The sequence below is a fragment of the Pristis pectinata genome, chromosome 20 (assembly GCF_009764475.1).
Source record: "Pristis pectinata isolate sPriPec2 chromosome 20, sPriPec2.1.pri, whole genome shotgun sequence".
NCBI lineage: Eukaryota > Metazoa > Chordata > Chondrichthyes > Rhinopristiformes > Pristidae > Pristis > Pristis pectinata.
The window spans coordinates 11,277,809-11,290,698 of record NC_067424.1 but is presented as its reverse complement, the minus strand read 5'-3'; the positions used below and the strand labels follow the sequence as shown (position 1 = coordinate 11,290,698).

The window sequence follows — 12,890 nt, the reverse complement described above, 5'->3', positions numbered from 1 at the left end:
CTGTCTTGTTACGAATGCCAGGTTGATTTAGATTGATCCTTCACGTTGGTTTTCTCGCCACTTTTCTTTGCTCTAACTAACTGGAGGTCTACTTTTGTGTTTCTGTTGTGTGTAGGCTTTGTGAATTCTAGTCACTAAACCACTACGGTGGTATTAACAATGTTAAATGCCAACATAAGGTGAGTAGGCAACCAAAACTTGCCATTTCCCTCTGCACACCACAAACAAAGGTTCGTACTCTGAATTTGATGTTGCTGGCTTAAATGGTTGGTTTGCCCTAGTTAGGTTGCCTTTTAGGAAGGCTCTGATCTGGTTTTGTAGCTGAGTTGAGCATCCTGTGGCAGTAGGAGAAAGAGTATTGCTTCAGTGACTAGTTTGTGATTTAGTGTAGGTCATTCCATGTTTTCATGGTCATTTTTGTAGCTCCTGAGGTTAGTGCTGTCTTGATGTTGAACTTGCAGGACTTGTATACACAGGTTTGGAAAGTGGGAAATAATTATTACATGGATAATGACCAATGGATGCAAAGTGTGGAGGCACCTCAAATTGAGGCAAGAAAAGGGGAAGAAATGAGAACCATAGGTGGTCAGCTTGAAGATGGTGAGCATCTAAGCCCCATGGCTTAAAGTTTAATTGGTCCATTTGGAGTTAGCCAATCTTAACCAGGAGAGAAGTCATTTGATTAAATTTGCCCTCCGTGGCCTTGACCAAATGTTATCCAGTATTCTTTAATCCATTTGGAAAAAATGGAACTGCAGATATTAGAGAAAAAAAGAGCAAAACTAAGTGTGGAAATACTCAGCAGGTCATAAGTTATCCTGACCTGAATTGATTTCAATCTGGAGCATTGGAGGTCAAGCATAATCTATCTCATGTTAAGGAAGTCTAATAGTCCAAAGGATGTGCTGGTCCAAGCAAATGAAGAATAAATATACACTTTTATTGTTCTCTGAAACCACAGATTCATAATTAATAATAAGAAAATTAGAACTCTTCCAATTGCAGTGTAGCACTACTGCTTTGTGGCTCCCAGGACCTCGGTTTGATTCTGACCTGTGTGGAGTTGACATATTCCCCATGACCAGGTGGGTTTCTCTCAGGTGCTCTAGTTTCTCTTCTTGTCCCATAGACTTAATGTTGGTAGATTAGCTAGGCATGGTAAATTGCCCCCAATGTATATTAGCAGAAGTGGAATCAGTGGGTGGATGGGAGGTTAAGTTGATTAATGTGAGTGAATATATCAGCAGGAAATAACTTGGGGGGCGGGGGGGTATAAAATTGTTCTGAAACTGGGTAATAAGTGGGAAATGAGATTGTGCTCAATGGGCCAAAAAGCTGTTTATGGCATGTGGACAGGAAACATGAGCCTGGAGACACCTTTCACTGGAACAGAAGCTTCAATGATCAAAAGCATTTAACATTGCTCCTCCAACCTGCATGACAGAGCCAGAATATCTGCAGTTCTCTAATCTCTGAATTGAAACTGCTTAGTTAATCTCCATTTCATCTTGATGGTTCAGGAAATTTTTTTTTACTTGTTAAAATTGTCCTTGTAGGACAATTCCCACACATGTCAGATGCATATTTGAAGGCCATCTGATATTTTGATGTTGTAAAGAGGGTTGGGGGAGAAAGATGCTGTTCATAATTGCTCTGAGGCTATATTTAATTTTGGTTGCACCCAACAGGCTGTGATTCCTGACAGCTCTGCTAGCCACGTCAGGTGCTTGGTTCTGTTAGAACCTAAACCTCATTGGCCAAGGCCAGATGCTAGTAAATTGGCAATAAGTATGAGTGCCTTAGCCCCGCAAGTCATGAGAATCATTGCATAGGAAATGTCATGGATTCTGAGGAGAGTTTACAAGTAAAGTATGCTTAACTTCTGTTTCTTTTTTTTTAGGTGCTTTGTGCTGCATATCGTTCCCAAGGCATGAAGAGGACTACCTCCAAGCAACAGTGGGCTGCTTTCCCTCCATTATGATCCTGGGTCAGAATTGCTGGGCCAAGTGTTATGTTCTGAACAGTCTGTTGGGTGAAAGGCTCTTGCCAGTTGTCAAGGGCAGCAATGAAAATAAGTGTAAAAGGCGTCGGCTGAAATTCACCCATGGTAAGAGGACAAGTATTAGCTTGGCTTTGCCTGGACATTATGTATTGGTCCATCATCTTGCTGCACACCAGGGCAAATGGGACACAATTCCTGAAGAGGACCTAGAAATCCAGGATAGTGAAGATCCTGCACATCGTGCAGCTCATTTGGAAGTAACATTACACCATCCATTATTGCAGGTACTATGATAACTAAAAAAATGGGCGCTGTTTATCTTTACCATAGTTCTAAGGAAAAGTCACTGACATGAAGGTTAACTGTTTTATCAGATTCTGACCTGATTTTTATTTGCAGGATTTTTCAGTTATTGCAGACTATTATCTGGCTTGATTATTTTGTAGCATGTTGGGGTATATCAGTAGGATATCTCTTCGCTTGTTCATGTCTGACATGAAGCAAAAAGTGATAGATCCCTTTTTTTACATATGGTGCTGGAAAATGACCATGGATTTAAACAATTCTGACCAGCTCCTGAAAGCAAATGGTCAGTAAAGTAAAAATCCCATGGAATCAAGGAGAAAGTTGCATGTTCTATCCAAAATTGGTTAAAAGTAAATGGTAATGCAATGCTGCATTAATGAAGTGTGGTGCTTTATTGTGAAAGCTGCAGTTGTCCTCTATTCATGCTTCCACATCCATGAGGTGAACAATGGAATATCTTTGCTTGGCCATGTCTGACGTGATCAAATAATAAATGATAGATGGCCTTTTACCCTCCATATGGTGTAGTTAATCAAGAAGATGCACATTCCCAGCTGAACCCAAATATTAAAATAATTCAATACATTTCAGGATGCTATCATTGTCACATTATCCAAGATACAGTAAAGCATTGTTTTGTGTGCCATCCATACAGACCATTCCAAACATATGTACAAAAGGAGAAGCATAGTAGAATGTAGAATATAGTGTCACAGTTACAGAGTGCAGTGTAGGTAGACAAATAAGGTGCAAGGGCAACAACGAGGTAGATCAAGAGTTCATCTTTATCATACAAGAGGTCTGTTCAAGTGTCTTATACTAGTGGGATAGAAGCTGTCCTTGCACCTGGTGCTGCATGTTTTCAAGCTTCAGTGTCTTCTGCCCGATGGAAGGAAGGAGAAGAGAGAATAACCAGGGTGGTAGAGGTCCTTGATTATGTTGGCTGCTTTCCCGAGACAACAGGAAGTATAGTGTGGTCTTGGGCAGAGCAGTTGCCATACCAAACTGTCTTGCATCTGGATAGGATGCTTTCTGTGGTGCATTTACTTTTTTAAAAAAGACATGGGTGAGGGTTAATGGGGATGTGCTGATTTTCCTTAACCTTCTGAGGAAGCAGTGGCACAGGTATTCTTTCTTGGGCATAGTGTCTTTATGGTTGGACCAGGACAAGCTATTGGTGATATTTACACCTAGGAACTTGAAGTCCTTGACCATCTCCATCGTGGCACTGATAAATGCAGAGATGTGTACTCTGTCCACTTCCTGAAGTCAATGACCATCTCTTTTGTTTTGGTGACATTGAGGGAAAGGTTGACATCATGCCACTGTGCTTCCTATCTCCTTCCTGTGCTCTTGTCATTGTTTGAGATCCAACCCACTCCGTAGATGGAATTAGAAGAATCTGACCACAGTTGAGTGTATAGGGAGTAAAGTAAGGGGCAGAGGATGCTGCTTTGCAGGGTGCCAGTGTTGAGGATAATTGTGGCATATGTGCTGCTGCTGATCCAGACTGATTGCACCTTGTTAATTGGGGAGTCCGTCACTGGTGATACTTCAGTGACCTAGTTCAAAAGATTGCCATTATTATTTTTCCTTTTTTGAGAAAGGAATGGGTAGTGATAGTGTTTCCAAGTATTTGCTGAGAAAACTAAGCTAAGTTTGAGGGCATGCAGGGATATGGAGTAACTTGTGTCTTTTAGTGAAATTAAATTTTCATTTGTAAAGAATTTTCCTACATGAATGATAAGATCAATTTGTGTTTCGTTACATACCAGCAGCAATAGAAATGCAACGAGCAGGGTTTCAACGTTAAACCCTGTTTATTAATAACTAGTTTAAAAAAAAATTAGATATCAGACATTGACCGAAATAAACCGAAATGTGTGTGGCTAGTTCCCAAACTGCCAAGTCTAGGAACAGTTCTCAAAGTTTTATGATGGCAAACCAGTTCAGTTCATCAAGTCACGAAGCAAAACGATGAGCAAAGGCTTCTGAAAACCAAGCTAGAATGTAGAGAAGAGGAGTTTACGAATTTCACAAGTTCCACGTTGGAACCAATGCGACGCCACAATCGCCGAGGATCTCCGTTGCTTTGTTCCGAAATATCTGCCACACCGAGGGCACTTGATATGTGGCCGCCCACAGATATACCTGACTCCCGGTACAGGTTAATGACAAAGTGGATGCCACTGATTGCTCTAAAAATCCATGTATGGATTGCAAAGTGACAGTCACACAATGGGCTTCACCCATAGATACAGAGGCTGGCTGTCAGTGCTACCAACTCGTGTCTCTCCTCCCCTGAGAGAGCAAGCTCCCCCAGCAGTCCGTGCCACAGCCTGCCAAACTGCCACCATTCAGGTGCCTTAAAGGGACACTAAGTAGCAACCTGGGGCTCGTAACAATATACTAATTTCTTTCAGAGTTGTGCAAATTACCATCAATTTGTTGTTTTTAATTGATGTCTGTGCTGCTGCACTGGTGTAGTTACATTTCATTGCATTAATGAAAAATTACTAAGACATGGTTTCTGACTGTTGTTGCATGTCTGTCAGTTGTACCAAAGATCACCATAAGTGATTTAACTGCAGTCCTTTCTGTAAACACTATTTTTGGGATTAAGGTAGATTTAATATAACAGGGCTCATCTGAGATTTAATGAGCAATAAAGGATGTTTGTCTTTTAACATAATCAGTTTGATTTTTAAAAAGCATCTAATGTAAGTTCCAACATGGGTTCTCAGAGGGTAATGCATTGAATAGAGTCTATAAAGGGTTAGATGGATTTAAACAATTTCTGACCAGCTTTGAAAAGGCAGATGGTCACTTAAGTAAAAGCTTATGGGAATTGGGTGAACTTGGTATATTTTGGTAATTGGAAGACTATATTCTTGAAATGGGGCCTTAAGACTATTTGTTAATTTCTAAAGCATTTAAATTTGGATCTAAGTGTAATTAGAAATATGTAGATATAATTAGCAAATTCGGTCATAATGAAGAAGAAAGTTGTATTCCATGAAGGTGCCTGTGCACTGGGCAGGTGGCAAATTGAATTTGGACAAGATGGTTTGAGGTAATATATTCGGTGGGAGCTGACTAGGTAAGGGGAAGGGAATAATTAGAAATGTAGAGAAACTGACTTGAAAATGTATGTCCATTGATGTCCTGCTTTACAGGACAAGTAAGTGAGATTAAAAAAGCAAATGGGGTTTAAAAACCTAAAGTAGGAGGACATGTTGGAACTGCCTAAGGTCATTTAGGTCAAAGCTTTAAAGTTGATTACATTAGGAAGTGTGATACAGTGTCCAGGATTAACCTATGGTGTTGGTGCCAGGTCTGCTGAATTTGTTAGTTGGAGGTTTCTTGAAACAACACCTGGAGCATAGGTGGGGAAGAAATTTTCTTTTAGCTAAGGCCAACAACTGTGGGGCATAGCTTGAGTCATTGGAAGAAAGATTTGTGTGTTATGTAATTTTTCAGAGGATAAGTGTTTGGAAATTGCTGTGCAGAAGGGTTGGTCAAGCAGAAACATTGTGTATGTCAAGTATGGGAAATAAAGAATTAAAGTGTCGTAACCTACAAAGCTGTGGACCAATAATTGGAAAGTTGGATTCATCTGGAGTTTATGGCTGGTATAGACAGCTGACTAGTCCACTTTGGTAATTTAAAGCTTTACTTCTAAATCATGACCAAGGTGAATAATCTATCCATATTCATCAAAATTATTGTCAATGTTGGTTGACACATTTCACATGGGAATGCCACAAGGGGAAGGTAAGCTGTTTGTGTTGTTGTATGTGATCATTTTTAATGGAGCCCGAGGTGAGAAATGGGGACTTAACACTGGAAGATTACACTTATCATAAGGAAAGATGCATTCAAACGTGCCAATGTAAAAAGCAAACTTGTTTGCTGAGCAGGTGCTGCTTTGCTTGAAAGTTTACACTATTTTCTCTAAGGTTCTCAGCAACTGTAGTATTGATCTTTTTCATGTTGATGTAGTTCCTGTGGTGATGGAAAAATTGAAGCATTTCTTTGTATTATGGAAGAGTGCGAAATAGGTTGTTAGGTTTTAATTTTGAAATGATGTGGATAAATTATTGAATGCTATTGCTTGTGTGTACTTGGACTTGTAGTATGTTCTGAGATTAGAGGATAGGTAGCCCCACCAAGCATAAAGCAATCTATTTCTGTTGCCATTCATTGCTTGAGGAAAGATTGGGGGTAAGAAGGCTGAGTGAGCTGTCTGTTTCCAAAATTCCATTGGTATTGTAGAAACCTGAACAGGCACTGCTTTTATTTCATAAATTAGAACAACAGCATCTCTTGAACAGTGTGCTGTGGTGCCATGCATGTTGGCCTAGATTTGTCTTTTTTCCATAGCTGAACAAGAAACATTCCGAAGTCTTGCCTCATCGTTTTCTGAAGTGAGTGATCAGTATCGTGAAATTAAAATGAATGGATCCCTCCAATGATCCCCCTGGCTTAACATTGCAGACTAAGAGGAAGTTGAATGCAACACAACCAGAACCTTAAAACTTAAGGAGATTTTAACTTTGTGTGTTGCGCAATTAGGTACAAGAGTATGCCATCTGGCCCTTTCTGACCATGCTTTGCTATTCATCAAGAGCATGACGTGGCACTTTCCTGCACTATTCCCAAATCCCTTGACTCTCTTGATATTCAGAAATTTATTGAGGAGTTCTTATTGATGTGAATGACTTCAATCAAAACAGCTTCCACAGCCCTTGAAGAGAATTCCAAAGCTTTAGCACCTTTTGAGTGAAGAAATTTCTCATTGCAGTCCAATATGGCTGTCTTATTCTGAGACTGATCCCCTGGTTCTACAGTCCTCAACCTGTGGACTCTTTTTAAAACAAAATTTTATAACTGCAATAAGATTACCTATTTTGAACTGTAGTGCACATAGAACTAGTCAGTTCAATCTCTCGTATGGCAAACCTGGCATTTGAGGAACCAGTCTAGGAACTCTGCACACCATCTCTCGCAAGGATGTCCTTTTTTGATAAGGAGATGAAAATTGTACATGATACTTGAGGTCTGTTCTAACAAAAGGGTTGTATAAGGCAGCAAGATATCTATCCTCAATTAAAATTCTCTTGTAATAAGAGTCAAAATACCACTTTTGCTCTCCTAATTTCTAGCTGCAGCTGCATGTTGGCTTCAGATGAATGAATGCAAGGACAAACTTCAGCATTTTCCAGTCCATTACCACTGGAAACAATATTCAGCTTTTCTACTGAATGCACAAGTGGTTGATTGATTTTTGCCCTATTGACTCAATTAAAAGCCGTTCAGAAGATGCACCGCATTCTTTCCATAGTGCTATCTCAAGTTTCATGGTAGTCAAGTTTAATCTAACTGCTGTTTTTTAAGTTAAACTCCTTTATTTGTATCAATTTGTGCAGCTTTTTTATTTATAGATTAATCCATGTTTACACCATGTTGATTAATTGTCCTTGTTTCAATGTAATTTTAAGTGCCTGAATATACAGAAAACATCCTGTGCTTTTTTATAGAAACTAGCCATTTATTTTTAATGTGCTTTAGGATGTCAATATTTGGCATCTTTTCCATTCACTCTGCTTTGTGCTCAATTATCTAAAGGTACAGTGCTTCATTGAAAAGTCACTTCAGAATTTAAACAGTCTTAAAAGAAATGATTTTTTTGTAATAGCACCTGGATTCATGGTGACCTTAGATGTTGCACACTGACAATTATCAATTGACTTGTCAAGACTTTGGGGTTACTATGCCCGTGGTTTTAATAGATTGGCTCAGAGCAACAATCTAATCATTGTCAGGTTAACTGCAGCATCAAATGCAAGGTAGCAGTTTTTAATCTGCTGGAACTGACTCTGCACTTCACCCTTAAGTCTTTAAATTCCCCATGTGCAAGTCCTGAAAGAATCTACTTCGACCACCATTCCAAATGGTGAACTGTAATTTGGCATAAGTTAATTTTAAAAAAAAATGAACTTGTCTTCTGTGTGGTTTATCCATGTTGTACAATGTTGGTCGTCTTAAAGGTGTAGACTAGAAAGTAGAAGTTAAGTAGGTAGAAAAACTATGCACAAACATCCTTGAAGAGCTGAGCTGTTTGATGGAGATTCTTTTGGCTTTGGGGGCCATGTTGATTTGATTTGCTAGAATGATACCTGGACTCCTAGGATTAAAATGCAAGGTGGGAAATTTAGATGAAATAATGAATTCATGGAAGTTTTTGGAAGCAGTATATTGGGTAGATAAAAATAGTTTGCAAATTGAGAGTTGACTCGGCTTAAAAATTGGAGGCTGCTTTCTCATGAATTTTGGAAGCGTGCAAAGCACATAAACTTTGAAATCCATTTTGAAAATGGCAATTCATACTTCCTCATTTCATGTTTAATTTGAAGATGATGGGTTTAATGTGTTTTTAAAAAAAGCATGGGACAAAGGTGGGTATGTGGAATAATGTCACAGGGTTGCAACATGCCAGTTAAATCTTGAAAAAACAATGTTATTGTGTGTGTGTGGTAAATGATATGCAAAAGGTATTAGTAATCAGTAGGGTGAGGAGGTAGAAAGCATTGAAGCTGACTACAGAAGTTTGAAATGATTGAGCCATGTGAGGGGAAAAAACAGCTTGGACATTGAGTAATTACTGTTCAGAATGGAGTGTTCTCAGGAATAATATCCTGAGAGCAAAAGTAGGAACAGGAGTAGCTTAGTCAGCCTCTTCAACCTGCTCCACCATTTGATTAGATGATAACTAATCCAGTCCAGCTTTAAGACTACTTTCTTGCTCTCCCCAAATGCTTTGAATGCCTTGTAGTTTAAATGTCAGTTGGCTCCACTTTTAATATGTTCAATGACTCTGTCCACATAGCTGTCTGGGGTAGAGAACTCCAAAGATTCACAAACTTCAGAGGAAATTCCTCCTTGTCTGAAATGGGTGACCCCTTGCTACGAAACTGTATGCCCTAGTGCTAGACATCCCCACTAGGTGAAACACTAAATCAGATCCACATTTTCAAACCCTCTCAGAATCTAATTTCAGTAAAATCATCTCTACTTTGAAACGGCAATGACTTGGCTCAATCAACTTTTAAATCACAGGAATCAATCTATTGAATCTTCTCTGCATTATCTGCAATGCAAACACATCTTCCCTTTAAATATAGAGACTAAAGCTATATGTAGTACTTCAGATGAGGTCTCTCCATGTCCTTGTGAAGTTGCACCAAAACTAATCTACTTAGTTACTTTTTGTGCTGCATGCTAACTTGATTTCATGTAGTAAGACCCCAGATTGCCATGTACTGCAACATTTTGTAGTCTCGTTCTGTTTTAATTTTTTTCATTCTTCCAGAGTTGTTGACTGCATTTTCTCATTGTTCCATCTGCCAGTTTCTTGACCATTCACTTAACCTATCTTTCCCTTCAGTCTTTGTCATCTTCATGTGCTAACTTGGTAACCTAGTGTGCTGTATGTTATCATTCTAATTCCATCCATGTATTTGCCATAGTTTCAGGCAAATTAATAATATCGCCTTGTTGTCAAATTGTGCTTCACAACTTCCCCACTTGGAGACAGTCTGAGTGCAAATTAATAAATTGCCCCATAGAAAGAAAATGCACACTTATTTTTTCTGTCCACCTCCCTGTAGTAAGCACCTAATTGGATGCAGTTAAGTTCTGAAATACTCCAAGTTGGGTGGCATCTTGGGAGGTAGAAAGTAGTTGTTTCAATTAACAGACATTGACTTAAAACATTAACTGTGTTTCTCCAAATTGGCTGCTTGATCTGCTGAACATTTAAGACATGCAATATTTTGTTTAGAGCCATGATCCAGTGTTCTTAAGTTTGTAGAAATAGCTGTATCATCATGACGACAGCTATGTTAGTCCATGTGATCTTTATTTTGAATATCTTAAGAACGTGCTGCTTGAAATCAGAATGCAAGTTAAAATTGAGTTTGGTGCCAATTTTTTTTTCCTCCTTTCCCTTCATTTCTCTCTTCAGCTGAAAGCAAGTTAGATATTGGGAAGCCTGTTGGGAATGAAGCTTGGGTGTGTACGAGTAGGAATGGAGTTTGTTGATGATGCCTAATAAACATTCCCATTTCCCAAGAGTTTCCTGGCTAACTAACTGCATCCTATCAGATTTTTTTTGCCAAAACCATGTATTGGGTCAAATAAAAGTGCAGAAAACAATTAGCAGTTGCAATCAACATTCAGTGAAGTACTCTAGGCATTATATAGAAATGTCATTACAATATGAGCTTGAATGGTTCCAGTCCTCGATAGTTTGTCATGATACTGTCCAGATGCTGCTTGAAATTCCTCTTGTAAAAGCTGAGTCATTTGGAAACTGAAATGTTATATGCTCCAGTTATTTCTGTTCCTGTCCTAATTCTCATTGCAACACATCTGGGTCTGTTTTGAAAAACAACTGAATATTAAAATGCAAGTTTTTTTCTTAGAAATTGCAAAAGTAAAGGAAACCTGTGGTGTTCAGAGCTTGCCATGCATTTAAAGCAGTAATCATATTCTGAAATAGCAACTCTAAGGACTTGAAACGTATACAGTTGATCATATGCATAACAAGGTTACACCCCTATTGACAGAAAACTGTCCACCTCCAATTCAAGATCTATTTCTTAAAGTATGTATGTTGCAGCTAATGGAATTTATTACTGTGGTAGGTGCTACCAAAAAATGCAAGCTGTTGGCTTGTTTTGACTCAGTTTGTTGAACCTGGCAGAGAGTTGTTGATAAATTTTTCCACATAACATTTTGTATGGTACTTTAATTGGTGATTCTGACATGAGGCAGTTTCATAATTAGTTGTTGTTGGATTGCAAGTTGTTTCAAGTAGTCTTGCTTTGTGCTCTGGTATATTGAAGTGCTATCTTAATATCCACTACTGTATTAAGGATAATATGCAAGTTTCAGGTGCTAGAAAGATGGGGGAGGGGGGGCGGGGGAGAGAAGTGAGCAGCATTCTCTGTAGGAATTTTACTGTTTGTTTATTATAGTTACAGTATTTTAAAATTATTTAATACTGCTTATAAGTATGGTGAGTCTACTTTCCATTAATTGCCTGAACGTAAATTCTTGAAAGTACAGATGGTTGTGGACTCAGTAAAATGATTTTTGTATAATTAATATATGCACATGGAATAATTGTTTGTCTCTCCACCATCATAAACTTTCAGTGCAGAGCCAGTGAATGGGGCAGTGGTGGTAGTTGGGATACAGGAAAAGACTGGGAGTGATCCACTTGAGTGTGGAATGGGGTTTGTGTGCCCTCTTGCTGAGACTATTGAAGAGAGAAGCAGTGTATAGCATCTGTCTGTAGAGGAAGTGTGAATTCAAAATTACTTGATCATTAAAAATGCCCAAGTTGTTGAAGTTGCATGTCTTTACATTTGCAATATTTCATGGTTTTGCTATTGATTCTGGACAATGGAGAAGAATGTTACGAATTCTTAGATTTCTTGAATCTGAGTGACTAACAGAATAAGAAGCTAAAGTTTCCAGCAGCTGTTCTTGTATGCAACCGATCTTATGAATAGTTGAGCAAATGTATTGAACTCCTTTTTGGTGTGTTTCAGCGTAACTTTAATTTGGTGCCTTAATGTCAAGAGGATCGAGGGGAGAATTTCATGGGCTCAGATGGATCCTAAGGGAGGGATCTTAGACACAGTTCTCTGCAGCTTAGGAAGGATTGGCTTTGGGACTGGAGAGAGAAATGCAATGGCTTCCGTTTTAAGTGTACTTGTGCCACTGGTGAGACAATTGAGTGAAACCGGTGTGCATTGAGTAGAAAAGATGCCAATCAATATTTTGGTCTTGATGTGCACTGTACTCCATGGTTGCCATGATTAAACTGTGGTCCAACTGGAGTAAGGACCATGAACAGGAGAAAGAATGGTCAAGGATTTTGCTCACCATTGAGAAAGAATAAACTTCAAGTCTCACAAAGAAGATTCTGTAATGATTATTACTGCAGTTTATGGTATATGTTGACTGGGACACAGTTAATTTCTGGAATTGCTTTTTATGCAGTTATTCTTGAAAATTTGTTGTTTGTTAACTTGGAGGAGGTTGGACATTTTTATTAATGCGTTAGTTTTATGTTGGTTATGCAAAATTCTGTTATCTTCAAGGAAGGTGTTTACTTTAAAGCCATAATGGAGTATGTGATGGCATATTAGGAGGATAGGCAGCCAGAAATGTTAAGTTTCCATTTCTGTCGGGGTTGGGGGGGGGGGGGGTGAAATTAAGTGAAACCTGATCTATTTTTGGCAATCCACAAAGTTCCTCAGCAAACTTATGACAGTTCAGAGCCTACTGTAAAAGTATAGTGGAATGCTGCTGTCAATCTTATTTTTGACAGAATTAATTCAAGTTCTTCAGAGAACTCTACTTTTAAATCAGTTGGTCTCCTAGGCTTCCTTAATCTGAGTGTTTCTGTGCACAGCATATGGAATTTTATTGTTTTTAACAGCTCTGCTTGAAGTTTACTGTTGATTAAGATTTCCCTGTCTCAACACCATAGGGCAATTAAAATTTC

General features: G+C 38.8%; 1 protein-coding gene across 1 annotated transcript in view; it reads left to right on the top strand.

The window, feature by feature from the left end:
* dstyk (dual serine/threonine and tyrosine protein kinase) overlaps positions 1 to 12,890 on the top strand; it is a 77,378-nt gene that overhangs the window by 20,269 nt on the left and 44,219 nt on the right. The window contains exon 2 of the mRNA XM_052034758.1: positions 1,901 to 2,286. Coding sequence (XP_051890718.1) covers positions 1,901 to 2,286 — 386 coding nt within the window. The remainder of the gene's footprint in view (positions 1 to 1,900; positions 2,287 to 12,890) is intronic.